At 38.6% G+C, this 15,771-nt stretch overlaps 1 protein-coding gene across 1 annotated transcript in view; it reads right to left on the bottom strand.

Annotated features, from left to right (window-relative positions):
- Positions 1–15,771, bottom strand: part of PPP4R4 (protein phosphatase 4, regulatory subunit 4) — a 99,049-nt gene that overhangs the window by 35,545 nt on the left and 47,733 nt on the right. Inside the window, exons 4-8 of the mRNA XM_006767956.2 lie at positions 8,908–9,055; positions 8,026–8,099; positions 5,610–5,716; positions 4,479–4,586; positions 384–505 (exon numbers count right to left, since the gene is read on the bottom strand). Coding sequence (XP_006768019.2) covers positions 384–505; positions 4,479–4,586; positions 5,610–5,716; positions 8,026–8,099; positions 8,908–9,055 — 559 coding nt within the window. The remainder of the gene's footprint in view (positions 1–383; positions 506–4,478; positions 4,587–5,609; positions 5,717–8,025; positions 8,100–8,907; positions 9,056–15,771) is intronic.

Below are 15,771 nucleotides of genomic sequence, written 5' to 3'. Positions count from 1 at the left end.
GAGATTTCTAGCATTAAAATATTAAGGAGAGGAAACTAATTTAAATATTGCTTTAATCAAGGTCTTTCTTGATTAAAGGGTCAATTAGCTGAGCAGGTTAAAGGCTAATGACCAAGCCAAATTTCTAGTCCTACACACAAGTCAGTTAAATGTTGACAAGAGAAAAGGGAGGTATGGAACATGCAGCAACAGTGGGCGCCATGAGGGTAAGTAAGAGTGGCAGCAGAGAGAAACGACCACAGAAAGAGAGACAGGAATATAAGTTATTGAAACGTAAGGTGAGAAAATCTGTCCTGCACCCACCTTTACTCCTTATCAGTGCTACGAAACCTAGGGGGAAACACTGCTTCCAGAAGCAAAGGTGTGTCCACATGAAGATTTACCTGTATCAAATATGTCAAGCAGATTGACCAAAGTTTCAAATGCTGCAAGCCTCACACTGCAGCCTTCATCCCTGGAGAGTTCTATTAATTCAGGGAGCACCACACTTTTTGTAAGGTCTGTCCTGCACAATAAGCAATGGAAGAAAATAAATCAAATCAATAAATTTATAGCAAGAACTTATTAAAAACAAGTCACGGGGCTAGATGTTATAGGAAACTGGAAAAAATCATAAGACATGGCTCATGCTCTCTAGAAACTTGCAGGCTGGTTGGAAAAGCTTGATATAACATAAATATTAATATTAACTGCAAAATTATTTAAATCGGGGTATATGCAGGAGGCAACCAATCGATGTGTCTCTCTCACTTTGATGTTTCTCTCTGTCTTTTCCCTTCCCTTCCACTCTCTCTAAAAATCAATGAAAAAATATCCATGAATGAGGATTAACAAAAACAAAAAAAAGAAAGAAAGAAATGCTACTATTATTCTGCTGTCTTGGCCAACCATAAAATGCAGGATCTTCTTTATCAGTATTTAATCTGGAGCAGACAGCTAACCATCAGATGACAACAGATCATGGCCAGCACTGCAGTAGATTGGACCACACAGCCTGACCCTAGAATTCCTGGTTGGCCATGTGGACAAGCTCACCTATTTATTCCATTCATCTTGTTATCCCTGACCCTGTATCTTATTCCCTTATGACCTCTTGGTGGGTTAGGTTGTCACGACTAGCACCTAAGCTAATAAAACTGGACTTCTACAAAAATAACAGGATCAGGCTGTCCTCAGACTTCTGTTCCATATACTTAAATAACAGAAGAGTTTTTAGTAAAAAGGATTATAATCTAGAATTCTGCCCAAGCCAGGGTGGAACTTACATGTGAAGGCAAGAGAAAAATATTCTCATAAATAAACTACCTTGTGCAATATACAACCCACACCTACTTCCTGAAAAAAATTACTGCAGTTTGCTAAGAGGAAGTAAAGCAGGGAAATGGTTGCATCCTGTATGTATAGGTCTACCATGATGCCTTATTTCCCTCGACTTTTCGAATGTGACAGATGGGCAAAGAAAATGACCATCTACTTCAAAATACAAGTAGCTCCTAACCAAATATTCAACCTCATTGTTTAACACCATTAGCTGTCAGAGAATGAATGAATACACGTGAGCAACTGCCGTAAGTAAGCACTGAATTACATATGGGTGAGGTAACAATAAAAAAAGGTATAATCCTGTCTTCCAGGTGCTTCAAGTTTAGAAGGAAATATAGTCACATAGACAGACAGTTATTGAATAATATCTTTGCAAAATGATAGTGAAATACTACTTCTGCCAATGAAATTGGAAAAGTTCATGATAAACCTGAATTATTGGTAAAGTTGCATGTACTACTGGAAGAAACATAGACTCAGTCTTTTTGAGTTCTACAATATACATTAAAAATTTGCTTATCTTTTACCTATTTTATTCCAATTTTAGAGAGTCTAAGGAATTAGTTGTTTATATTAAAACTAGAGGCCCGATGCACGAAATTCGTGCAAGAGTAGGCCTTCCTTTCCCCAGCTGCTGACACCGGCTTTACTCTGGTACCCAGGACCCAGGCTTCCCTCTGGCTGCCACGCGGGCTTCCCTCACAGAGGGAGGCCCCACCCACCCGCCGTAGTCTGCCAGTTAGTGGCCTGGACCTCCCTTTGGGGCAATCGTGGAGCCCCCCGATTGATCGCCCCACCAGCTGGTGGCCTGGGCCTCCCTCTGTGGGGCGATCATGGGGCAATGGCCAGGCCCCCGACCAATCACATCGCACCCGCCTTGGCTGGCCTGGCGCCAGTTGGTGTCATAACATGGTCATTTAGATGGTCGTTCCGCTGTTCAGCCATTCGGCCGATTTGCATATTATGCTTTTATTATATAGGACTAGTGGCCTGGTGCACAAAATTCATGCACAGGGGAGGGGGTCCCTCAGCCCAGCCTGTACCCTCTCCAATTGGGGACCCCTTGGGGGATGTCCGACCGTAATCTGGGACCACTGGCTTCTAACCACTCACCTGCCTGCCTGCCTGATCGCCCCTAACTGCCCTCCCCTGCCGGCCTGATCTTGCCCCCAATTGCCCTCCCCTGCCAGCCTGATCTCGCCCCCAACTGCCCTCTCACGCCAGCCTGATTGCCCCTAACCCCCTGCCAGCCTGATCTCACCACCAACTGCCCTCCCCTGCCAGCCTGATCACTCCTAACTGCCTCTGCCTTGGCCCCCACCACCATGGCTTTGTCCGGAAGGAAGTCAGACATTCGGAAGATGTCCAGTCAACCTGGTCCAATTAGCATATTACCCTTTTATTAGTATAGCTAGATTATATAGGATAGGATTGCTTAAATGGGGGGAAAGCCTTTTTCATCAGGAGATGCTCTTGGCAGACAAAAACACATAATCCCTATATCTGGATTGATAGCCAGCCATGTGCACTATACTGCCAAAGTGGTCATTAAAAAATTGAACCACTTTCTTACACCTTACACCAAATAGCTATTGCCCATAAAACCCCTCCTCAGCCCCGACCTTAGGTTCTGCCTTCGCAGGTGACCCAGATTAGGTTCTGATTGGTCAGTTTCTATGCCAGTCAGCATCAAAAGCTCTGCCTCCTAGGCAGCCATTGGCTCCTCGCACTTCACTCAGAGTTGGTTCTGACTGGTCGGTTTCTATGCTAGTCAGTGTCAAAAGCTCCGCCTCCTAGGCAGCTATTGGCTCCTGGCACTTCACCTAGATTTGGTTCTGATTGGTCGGTTTCTAGACCAGTCAGCATCAAAAGCTCTGCCTCCTAGACAGCCATTGGCTCCTGGCACTTCATGCAGATTTGGTTCTGATTGGTCAGTTTCTCCAGGCCTATCTCTGGGCCTGATCAAAGAGGCAGGGCTGATCAGCAGTTCCTCCCACCCCCCGGAGACCCAGAGAGAAACAGGCATGGCTGCTGGCGAACCCGAAGAGAAAGAGAAAGGCAACGGCTGATCAACAGCTGCCACAGAGGCTGCAGATCAGACCCTGCCTCTCTCTCTGCAGGCCTCTCTCCAGGCCTGATCTGCAGGCCCCTTGGCAGTCAGTGCTGGTTCACTGAACTGCACTGGCTACAGTCAGTGCTGGGTTACTGTGGTGACCCAGCACTGGCTTCCGGTGTTCAGTTGAGCCTTGGTTGTTGCGGATGTTATGGATCCTGGCCCTTTATATATATAGATTATATCTATAGATGTATGAGATGATAATAGAAGTAAACACTTAGCTAATGTTTACAAGGTGTCAGGCACTACTCTAAGCACTTTAGGATAAGCTAGGTAGATTCTTTCTAGTTTTACTTTTATAAACTAATCTTTAAACAATAATCCTAAATTAATTTATAGAACACAAATTTGAGCACACAATGACCTGCCCAATTTTAACAGTGGCAAAATACCAGGTGACAAAAAGATAGAATATAAAAAACAACAGTGTGTTCTCCTAACAGGTTTAAATACTGGTTAAAGAACACAGATCTAGGCAAGACAATTAATTATGGCCGCAGTGATCCAGAGCCAACCTAGACTTAGAAGACCTATCACCAAAAGTTGCTTCTGAGATCAAAATTAGGGAAATGATTTTTCATAAATACAACTGCACACATAGTTTATATTAGAACATTTTCCCTCCCTAGATTGAGGCATTTGGAATGATAACTAAGTAACTTAAGGTGAGAAGGAAAGAGATTAACATTAATTGAATGCCTACCCACATTGCTAAGCATTTTCACTTTTATTTCTTTTAATCCAGACACATCAAGAGGTACTTGTTATTATAACCTTTTTTTTTACGAGTCCTTTGTTTGATCTCTTACCCCCCTACCTCCTGCCCCCCAACCCTCCCCGGCCTTCCCGCTGCAGTTTGACAATCTGTTTCAGGCAGTTCTGCCTCTGTATCTATTATTGTTCAAAAGTTAACCATTCTTAAAGATAATATAAAGTTTAGCCTTTCATTAACATGCTTCCATGGAAAACAGAACAAGGATATGCAAGCTTGACTATCCAGAAATAAGAATATGACATAAGAAATTGAAAGTATACTTACCCAATGCCCTGAGCTATATTTTCTAATTGCCGACACATGCAAGATCGAACTTCATATTCTACATCTTGACAGAGTGATTTTACCAAAGGAAGTATTTCTCTTTTAATGCTTAGAGGAGAAGAAAGAAACATGTAAATGGGTGAGTGTTTTGGAATAATTAATATTTTCAAACAATGATCATCAAAATCTTAGCTTAATAATAACAAATATACTTTAATATAAAGCTTTACAGTTTCCAATGTATTTTTACATAAGTGATTACATTTGGATGTTATCAGTAACTGTAAATTATGTATATGACTGTTTTTAAAATAATGGTTAACTTTGGATTGGCAGTTAAACATTTAGCTAAGATAAAAAAGGCTGCAGGCAAGTAGAATATCTGATTCTACCAAACCATCAACCAAAATGTTCTGCAATTTTATATTTTAACTTTTGTCATAATTACACTCCATTCCATCTTTCCATTTGGGATTTATCATTTGGGCAGAAAGTAGCATACAAATTATAAACCTATAAAACCTCAAATAAGATGCATTGTTCAAAATAATGAATTTGTAACATAATAATGGAAGAAAGCAGAAAGCCTGTTCTTATGTCATGTTTATCAATTTTTGAAGTCTATATAATAATGCCATTTTATCCTCAAAACTACACTAAATATGTGACAGGGTAGATTAAGATGAAAAATAGAAGCAACAGTAACCTTATTTTTTAAATATATTTTTATTGGTTTCAGAGAGGAAAGGAAAGGGAGAGATAGAAACATCAATGATGAGAGAGAATCATTGATCAGCTGCCTCCTGCACGCCCCCTACTGGAGATTGAGCCCAAAACCCAGGCATGTGCCCTGACCAGGAATTGAACCATGACCTCCTGGTTCATAGGTCCATGCTCAACCACTAAGCCACACCAGCCGGGCAAAAGTTAATCTTATTGATTTTGAAAAGAGATGAGATCAAGAAGAAATGCATCTGAACAAGTAGACTTCTGAGAATTATATAAAGTTAAAACAGCTAAATTTGTTTGCAATATGGAGTAATACAAATCTATTGTTAGTCACTCAGTTATTATTCATTTTTAATCAATTTAATTTTATAAAGTAGACAAAAAGTTAATACGAATACTCACGTATGGGCATCAAATTTGTTGGTCAATTTTCCTAAAATTTTACAACTAACTAAACGAGACTGGACAGTTTGGGAAAGTTGTGCCTTGGAAACAAGTGGATTCAAAATCTGGAGAGAAAGATTTAGAGAACAAATTCACAAAGTTTTATATATTCTTGACACTAATGTCAGCTATTTTCTTCAAAGAATAGTTTTATGTTCTCAATGTTTTTAAAGAATCTGAATTACAATATGAAATGCAGAAATTATGGATATTCATAACCTATATCACCTTGTTTGTCTTCTGAGATATATATATATATATATATATATGATAAAGATGATGATAAATTATGTAACTAAAAACAATTATGCACAAAGAAGATTGCATTAAAGCTTATGATGAATTCTGCAATGGTCTGTAAGCACCTAAGTATAATTGGGAAATATATTCAAAAAAAAAAGCAAATTATTAGTCATCTACCCTTAAATAGATTTTCATCTTTATTCTGAAGTAATCCAAAACATAAATTATAGGTTCAACTAGATTCTATTAAGTAATTCTATCATTTGAATACAACAACCCAAGTCTGACAGTGTACATGTATGTGTATGTGTATGTGTATGTGTATATGTATATGTATATGTATATGTATGGCACTCAAAAAATCAACAGCAAGATAGATTGTGAAGAACTATCACAATCAGATCCTGACTCTGGTCCCAGCTCTTTAACTTGTCCAAGTCAGCATACTATTTCTCATCTACTTAAAATGGAAATCAGAATATGTCATATGAAGATTCCTCCAAGTTCTAAAATTCTATGACTCTAATAAACTGGCTTTATTCCTCTCAACAAAGTAGCCAGAATTACTGAGCACATAATGATAAATATAACTTAAAAGTGAAACATTTCAAATAAAGTAAAACACATATTTAAAATATTTAAAATCACGTTAGCCGAAACCGGTTTGGCTCAGGGGATAGAGCGTCGGCCTGCGGACTGAAAGGTCCCAGGTTCGATTCCAGTCAAGGGCATGTACCTGAGTTGCAGGCACATCCCCAGTGGGAGATGCGCAGGAGGCAGCTGATCGATGTTTCTCTCTCATCGATGTTTCTAACTCTCTATCTCTCTCCCTTCCTCTCTGTAAAAAATCAATGAAATATATAAAAATAAATAAATAAATAAAATCACGTTAAATAACAGATGGCATTCTAGAGTAAAAACTGCATTCTACCACATTCCGCTCTTCAAAAAATATATAAATAATGCACATCAACATTACATTGAACATTTAAATAGGTGTCATCATCTAGATTTTCGGCATCAAGCATACAAGCATCCTTATAAATGGGTAAATCTTCCCATTTTCAAGCAAGTGTTTTGTCCTCGAGAAAGGACAATAAACTGTATGAGGGCAAAGGATGAAGACACTTCATAAAACCCAGAGAGGACATTTTACTGACAGATTACTGGGTTTTTTCAACAATGACATATTTGAAAAGAAAAAGACATAGGATAATGTTCTCAGGATGAAAAACCTTTCATTACAGAAAAAAATTCCCTTCTAATTTTCTTACTCTCTCATCTTAATTTAATAAAGCTTTTAGAGGATGTGTTGAACAATATCGAAAATTAAAAAGCAAATAACAAATTGGTAACAATATTGACAATAAACATAACAAAAGACTAGCAACTTTGATAGATAAACAGCACATACAAATAGTAATTAATGATACTCTTTGACAATTCCAAAAGAATAATTAAAAGTGACATAATATATGAGAAATATATAAAATAGACTAATTTTTAAAATTCTGATTAAAATATAATGCCATTTTTGGCCCATCAAATTAAATTGCAACACTATTGCTGATAAAAGTCCAGGGAGACAGGCATTTTCACATGCTGCTAATCAAGACGCTGAAGAATATTAATTAATGCTCTCTGACCTAGTAATTTCACTTTTTTGAAAGCTATAGCTAAATCATCTGAAAAACAGGAAAAGCTCTATAGAAATGTTCATTACTGCCTTATTTTGATAATAAAATACTGAAACTAGGCTTAAATGTCTAACAAGTAAGTAAAATGTTTTGTAGGTACTGCCAAATGAGTTTAAAATAACAGGAAAATAATGCTAAGTGAAAACCAAATTAATGCTAAATGATCACTAATATGGCCAACAACCATACTAGTACATAAGGGGGAAATCTGCAATGAAAATATATCAGAATGTTAAAAGTGGCTAAGTACAAAACCATGATTTTTCTCCTTACTAATTTCTGTACTACTCAAATTTTCTATAATTACCATGTTTTGCTTTCAGAGTGGGAAATAACTTTATTCTTTCTTTTAAATACCATTTTTTCAAAAAGACAAACTGTGGAGTGACTTATTAGCATTTCCTCCCCCACACGCACCAAAAGAAAAGAATTACCTCATGCCTTAGGGTTTCTGTGGGCAACACTTCCACCACAGACAGAAGAGTTTCCAGCCATGCATTGCTGACGCCTGATTGGCACAGATAAAACATGGAAATGTAATCTCACAAGTCTAGTTTCAACTCAGCCATTATTTGCTACAATATTGCTTAATGATAAAATGGAATAATAATTATTACCATTGAAAGAAGTTTCTATAGTTTTATTTTAGCCAATATCTAGAAAACAAACATTTATATCTTTAAAAATAATATTGGGGAGCCCTAGCTGGTTTGGTTCAGTGGATGGAGTGTCAGCCTGCGGACTGAACGGTCCCAGGTTCAATCCCAGTTAAGGGCACATGCCCAGGCTGTGGGCTCAGTCCCCGGGGGGGGGCGGGGGGGGGCCTGTAGGAGGCAGCCAAAATGATTCTCTCTCCTCACTGATGTTTCTATCTCTCTCTCCCTCTCCCTTCCTCTCTGAAATCAATAAAAATATATTTTAAAAATAATAATATTGGGGAGCTATCTTTACCCCAAATTGTGCATTTTTGCTATACAGTTATATTATAAACACAAATGCTGTAAACCTTCAAAAACTCTAAGAAGAAAGTGTAAATCGTAAGATGAACTAATGGGTCTTCAGCTTTCAAGGATACTGAATTTTGTGGGTTTTGTAAGGAAACAGTCAGGGCTATTTTTAGTCACACTAATGACCAACTCTTGGACAGCATGACCCCACTCAGCTGTCCTCATGAGGCTAACAAGATTCCAAGATCATCATGACCACATGAGTTTAAAATAACACAGGAAAATAATGCTAAGTGAAAACCAAACTAACGCTAAATGATCACTTAGAGCAATAAATAACTAACGAAAGAAGCGTGCCAGGATCCTGACCTGCATCCCTGTGCTCCAGATGCAGTAGAATGATTTGGAGGAAGGAGTGAGCATACGTATGAATTGACACTGATTCTTCATGTAGAATGGTCAAAAATGATACTGCAGCTGTTAACTGCATTTCCACACCTGCAACATGCAGGACTTCCTGTAGAATCAGAAAGAGTTTGCTATTAAATAAGTGAGAAAGCATAAATTATAAGTTTTAAAATTCCAAGGTCATAGAAACATCGCCACATTCCACAAATAACTGTATACGACTTCCAAGAATATGTATGGCCTGGCCAGCATGGCTCAGTGGTTGAGCTCGACCTATGAACCAGGAGGTCACAACTGGATTCCCGTTTGAGGATGTGGCCGGGCTGCGGGCTCAATCCCCAGTGTGGGGTATGCAGATTGCAGCTAATCAATGATTCTCTCTCATCATGGATGTTTCTACCTTTCTCTCCCTCTCCCTTCCTCTCTGAAATCAATAAAAATATATTTTAAAAATATATGTATGCTTGCTTTATTTAAGAAAACTATACTAATCTACTCCTGATCACTTAAGTCATTAGATCACATAAAGTTTAAATGCCTTAGGAATTAATAAAATAAACATTCCATTGCTTTACGAATGAAAATTATAGAAGTACATAAACCTTTAAATAGTAAAATAGGCATTTTTGATAGATTTCAACTTCTATTTTGCTATCTGTATTGTACAGTTTGCCATCATTTCTAGAACAATAATATCAAAGCTCAGACAATCACATGTGTTTTCATTACTTGAACTTCTGGTTCAAAAAATAAACATACATTTGACTCTAAAAAAAGAAATGCATTTAAGATTTGAAAATGCATTTTCCCCTTTAAAGAACTGACAGGAACATAAATTATCATAAAGTAAACTGCTATTAAAAGAAAAAAATTTATATATAAGAATGTTTTTTAGAAATTACATTCATTGCCATCTCCATTCACCATTTTTTAAAAATCCTAAATATATATGCAAAGTTAAAGCCTATTAGTTTTCAACACATGGAAAAGTAAAAAAAAAAATGTTCACATAAACCTTTTCAAAGATATTATTTATACTTTAGATAAGAGAGAGTGTGGGTATGCGATGTACTTTTTTAACCAATTATGGCAATTATAAAACTGAGTAACTATTTTATAACTAGCATAGTAAAGTTAGTAGAACAATGTGGAACTTGCAGCCACAAAACAAGGTTTCAGATCTGTAAGCCTAAGAAACTTCATATTTCTGCACCATTTCCTAATATATAAAATGTGAATTATAATACTGTCTTCTTAGAGATTTAAACAGAACTTTTATGAATTACCAACTTGTGTAAATTGTGCATTAAATAATGGCCACTGTACATCCAACTATCCCCTCTCTACAATTAGGCTACCTAGTAGGAATCTCATCTTGGCCACACCTGAACTGATTTCTTCCCAGCACCTTCTTCTCCAACTTTCATCTCAGTAAACAATAAATGACAACTTAGCCCTTCCAGTTGTCAGCCCAAAAATTCTGAGGTCATTCTTAACACATCTTAGACCCTCACGCACCAAATCACATGACCAATCAATCCTGATCCAGAATCTGACCATTTATCACCTCCACCATTACCACCTGATCCAGGCTACCATCATTTCCACCCTGAATTACTCCAATGATCTGTTAACTAGTCCCTGATTCCATCACTGCCCCCAGAGAGAGTTTTGTAAGTCAGATCACGTCGCTTCTCTGGTCAAACCTCCCCAATAACTTCACAGCCCACTCGGAGGAAAAGGCAGTCCCTGCAGTGACGTACAGATCTGTCCCCAATGCCCCCTTTGTCCAGATTCACTCAGGGTTGGCTCCTGACCTCGTTCAAGCCTCTGTTTGAATATCACCTTCTCAATGAGCCCTATTTTAACCTGAAAGCCACTGCCTTGCCCCAGTTCTCACCACCCCTTTTACAGGTGTATTATCTCCATCATCCAACATAGTCATTTGTGTATGGCCTATCTCCCACATCTAGAACATAAGCTTCTGACTGCCAGGCTTTTTGTCTGTTTTGTTCACTACCGTAGCCCCAGGTCCTAGCACACAGCAGGCATTTGCTCTAATGGCTGGATGATTGAATATCTCTTCCCCTTTCACCTAAGCTTTTTGCTGTTGATGCCCTCCCCTTCACACATATTATCCGCATCTCCTAAGAAGTAGCTTCAAGAAATTTTGAGGTGAGTCCTAAAGATTAGGGATTGGTAGAAATAGACACAAGGCAAAACCAAAATGGATCGCACAGAAATGCATTCTTACTATCATGTCACTAGGAGGTGTTCCTGCCATGGTCTACCCCAGCATCTCTGTGGCCATGATTTAGACTGTGTACCCAGACTCCTTGATTCAGCCTGGTGGGACCACTGCCAGTCATTGTGCTAGAAGACGTTCTACAGCATGTCATTCTCCAGCAGAAGAAACAAACTCAGAATCCTCAAGCATCTTGCTGAAGGCCAGAGAGCTAGGAACTGGCAACTCTAACCCTTGTGAGCATGATGCCAAATCTAAGCGCTGAATTCTTCCTCACAGGCTCTGCATTTCCACTCACCACTGAGTAAGGCATGGCTTAAGTCGATCCTAAGCCTTCCCCAGGCGGCATGGGGGCTCTGGCAGTGTCACTCTGGCCTATGTTTATGAGGTACGGTAATTCCCAGAAGGCCTATCAAACATCAGGGTGGCCAATTATTTGTTTGTTTGTTTGTTTGTTTATTTAATCCTCTCCAGAGGATATTTTTTCCCATTGATGTTTAGGGAGAGTGGAAGAGAGAGTGAAAGACAGAGGAAACAATCAATGTGAGAAAAACAAATTGATTGGTTGCCTCCTGCACAAGCCCTGACCAGGGCCCAGGCCCATGCGGAGACTACAACCAAGGTCCATGCCCTTGACCGGAATCAAACCCAGGACCCTTGGGTCCGCAGACCGACGCTCTATCCACTGAGCCAAACTGGCCAGGGCTCAGGTGACTGGTTTTTATTTTGTTTTGTTTTGCTTTAAACTTTTGTATCGCACGCACAAACATTATTTTACGAATCTTTTCAACCAACAGGCAATTGTGGATCTTAACAGTTCTTGGCTGAAAGAAGAAGAGAAGAAACCATAAGGCAGAAGCAGAAGCAGCAATTGGTCTCTAAAATCGGTCTCCTATATCTCCTTGTTTTACTGTTTCCAAAACAAGCATAACTCCACACTAACAACCTGGATTTGGAAAACGTTTTCAAAAGATTCTATGTGGCCAGGATGCATCACTCACAGGTTTATTTAGAAACATAAAGTACTTTGCGAAAAAAGATTAAAAGAAACGGTAAGGGCCACAGTATACATTCCGGTTCACATGTGTCTGCTGCTTTAAGTTCCAAGAGATGCAATTTTGCACCCTCTTAAAAAGGCATTAGAGTCCTGGGTTTGTACGTATGCAAACGTTATGCAAAAGAGGACATGAGAAGCTCTCCAACTTCTTATCTTCCTACTGCGTTACTTAGTCTTGACTCCCGCAGCAACATGTGCCCCAACTATTTTGCATTTAATTTTCAAAAAAATCCTCAAGTCTTATCAGGATTTGGGTTTTCTCTTGTGCTGACTTCAACATCTGGGACTGTCCACTGTTAAGAAACCAGCAGACTAAGAGACTGTATCACTGCTAAATGCCCACTGACTTCTACACGTCTTTCTGAAACATAGTACAGTAAGAGTTAGATACTTACCCATAAGTACTCTCCTCCACAGTCACACCTCTGGACAAACATAGTGAGATCCATACTCTCTGGGTAAATAAGTGTGCATCCTCATGGATCTTGGAAGACACTGAAAAGTAAATTCCTCTATTGCTTAAGTGCATGCCTTAGTGCCAGTTACCCTTCCTCCTAATGCTACTGTATGGCTGGCATTCCAACTTGAATCCTCAAAAATGAAATGAGACGATTTATAAATGAGTTAATGATACATTTCCAAATGTCAAAAGCTATTCTGATTCAAGGAAGGGAAGTATACTAGCCACTTCTGTGTTGAATTGCTTCTCTAGCAGTATGAATGGTGGAAGCAAGTATTTTATAAGGTAATGTAATGCAGTCCTTGCAGAGAGGAAAATGCTCTGTCTCCAATAAACCCGCATTATATGCATCAAGAAGAGATTTCTCTTTATAATACACAACACACAGAAGCAATAAATAAATCATTGGCTTATTTCAAAAAGAGCAAGTATTTTAGATGCACACATTTGGAAGCTAAATTAACTGGTAAGCACATGGTGCTGGTTAAAAGTAAAGGAGAGGAGCCCTAAAATTATAAAGAATCTTTGTATATGAAATAACATCACTGATTATTTTGAAATTAAATAACAGGGATTTAAATATTAAAATATTGAAGATCAAGGACATAGAAAATATTTGAGGATCATAAATGTGGGAATTTTTAGTAGCAATAACAGTGAACAGCACTTTTCATTATAAAATGATAATATTAATGAAAGACTTTAAAACTGAGTTAAATATGAATAATTGGATCATGCCAACTCTAAGACACCTTTAACAGTTAACTACGATAGCTCATTCTTTTCCTTGTCACTAACTGCCACGTTCCCCACCAAAAAAAGTGGGGGGGGGGGGGGACTAGTCAACATTAATGAAAATCAAACTCAGAGAGAAAATAAAGTGGAGACAGTAAACAGGAATAAAGGGGCTATGTTTTACTCTTCTATAAATCTGTATTTCAGTGACTCGCAAGGTTCATGAGGAGGTACAAATAGGAATATTCCGAAGATCTCTTTCCATTAAAAAAATACCAATACCAGTAACAACTATCAGATGACTATGTAAATGTGTAATGAAGTATCCACCGTGCAAAATCATGACTATGCCAAACAAACACATTTCAAGACAATGACTTTGAAACTGAACTTCTAGCTAGACTACTCTGTCAAGTCATTTTTACATATAATAAAGTAGAATCATGTAATTTCATAATTTTAGCTTAAAATGTAAACAGTAATTTAAAATGCTGCAAATAAAAGATGTGCATATCAAAGAAATGTCTATTTACTGGATATAATAGCCATAAGTAACCATTTCAAATGATCCACTGTAGCTATATTTAATTAGTTAAAATTGTTTTAGAAAAAATTATAAACTGTTTTCTGGGGTGGGGAGCATTATAAAGTATGGCAAATTTCTATAAGCAAGTGAAAACAGGGCTTTCTTTGCAGTCATTCAATGATAATTTTCCCTCCTATCCTAATCTTTCTCTAATGAAAATCTAATTCTGATAATATAATTTTAACTTCATTTATAGCTATGTTAAGTACCAGCACTAAACTAAGTGCTCTGGGAAATTGGATAAAGGTCAAAGTCAAAGACTGGCTTCCCTACTTTTGCGGGATTCCTGTTGCTTATACATATTTAAATATTCAACAAATATTTATTTAGTTACATTCAAGGCACTGCGCTAGGTGCTGGAGACTCAGCCACAAGCAGGACTAGCAATGTATCCGTTAATACTGTAATTACTACAGTGACAAGAGCTAAGGATGGGAAGTACAAGATGGCATAAGAACCTCTAATGAGTGGCCTGATCTCCTCTGAGGATCACAGAGAAGTAATAAAAAGAGAAAAGAGAGAAACAACTAAACAAAAGTAGGAATCAAGAGGTAGGAAAGCAAGAAGAGTAAGAAAGAAAGAGTGCACAGCCCGGAGAAGTAAGGAGCACGGTAGCACATTCAGGAACCAAAAGGAGGTCAGTGTGCCAGGAGCACAGTCCGAGGAGGGGCTGAGGCTAGTTAAACAGACGGACACAAACTGCAGGGCCTTAGGTGGGTTGAGCAAAAGAATATTCAAATATTCCATTTTAAATGCTCTGAAATGTCATGCCTGCTATAAAAATAAATAAAAAGAGTCAGGAAGTGGTGAGGGAGTGGGGATGGGAGGGAGAAGTGGGCAAGGATTCCTTGAGAAGCTATTGCATTTACGTGAACAAACCCTCAGAGTAGCTTGGACTAGGGTGGAGGCAGTGCTTGGGGAGAGGTGGATGGGTTCAGGAAATATTTAAGATATAAAATAAACAAGATTGTATATGTGGGTAGTGAAGGAAGAGATGGCATCTAGGATGACTCCCAACATCCTGGCTTGAAAACCAGATGAGCGACAGTGCTCCCCATGAGGAGAGAGGAGGAAGCAGGTTAGGACAAGGGTCACTGGAGGAAGCCCAGGGGACAAGGGGAAATCCCAGGAGCTCCTTGTTAACTGTGAGATGCCTTTGAGGCATCCAAGTAGAGATTTAAAACAGGGAATTGTATTTACAGATCTGACCCTCTGAAAAGGTCTGACATAAATAAGAGAATTTTTATTCAATAGATAGAATTTATATGGCTGATATGTAAAGCCTTGGGTGTGAATGAGAGTGCCTTCAGAGAAAACATGGGCAGAAAGTGGAGATCTACTACTGTAAACATACTTTCACCTCAGCGAAATAAGAGCGCTGAAGAACTCAAAATTTAAATAAAAAGATGTATTATAAGTGTTTGGCAGAATATTAAATTCTAAGTTTTGGACTATTCCTAACATATCATTAGAAAACAATCTGGGAGGAAACCAAGATGGCGGCATAGGTAAACACTGGAAATTGCGGCCTCGCACAACCACTTTAAAAAAACAACTAAAAGACAAAACGGCCATCATCCAGAACCACAGGAAGGCTGGCTGAGTGGAAATTCTACAACTACAAGGGAAGAGAAAAGCACACTGAGACTCAGAGGAGGTGCAGAAGTAAAGTGCAGAGGTCCAGAGGCGCACGTGGAAAGGGCTGGCAACTGAGGACATGGTTGTCTTTTTCAATCGGGAGG

The sequence above is a fragment of the Myotis davidii genome, unplaced genomic scaffold, assembly GCF_000327345.1.
Source record: "Myotis davidii unplaced genomic scaffold, ASM32734v1 scaffold443, whole genome shotgun sequence".
Taxonomy (NCBI): Eukaryota; Metazoa; Chordata; class Mammalia; order Chiroptera; family Vespertilionidae; genus Myotis; species Myotis davidii.
Note: the sequence above shows the minus strand (reverse complement) of the source record. Positions and strands in the feature narration are given on the sequence as shown.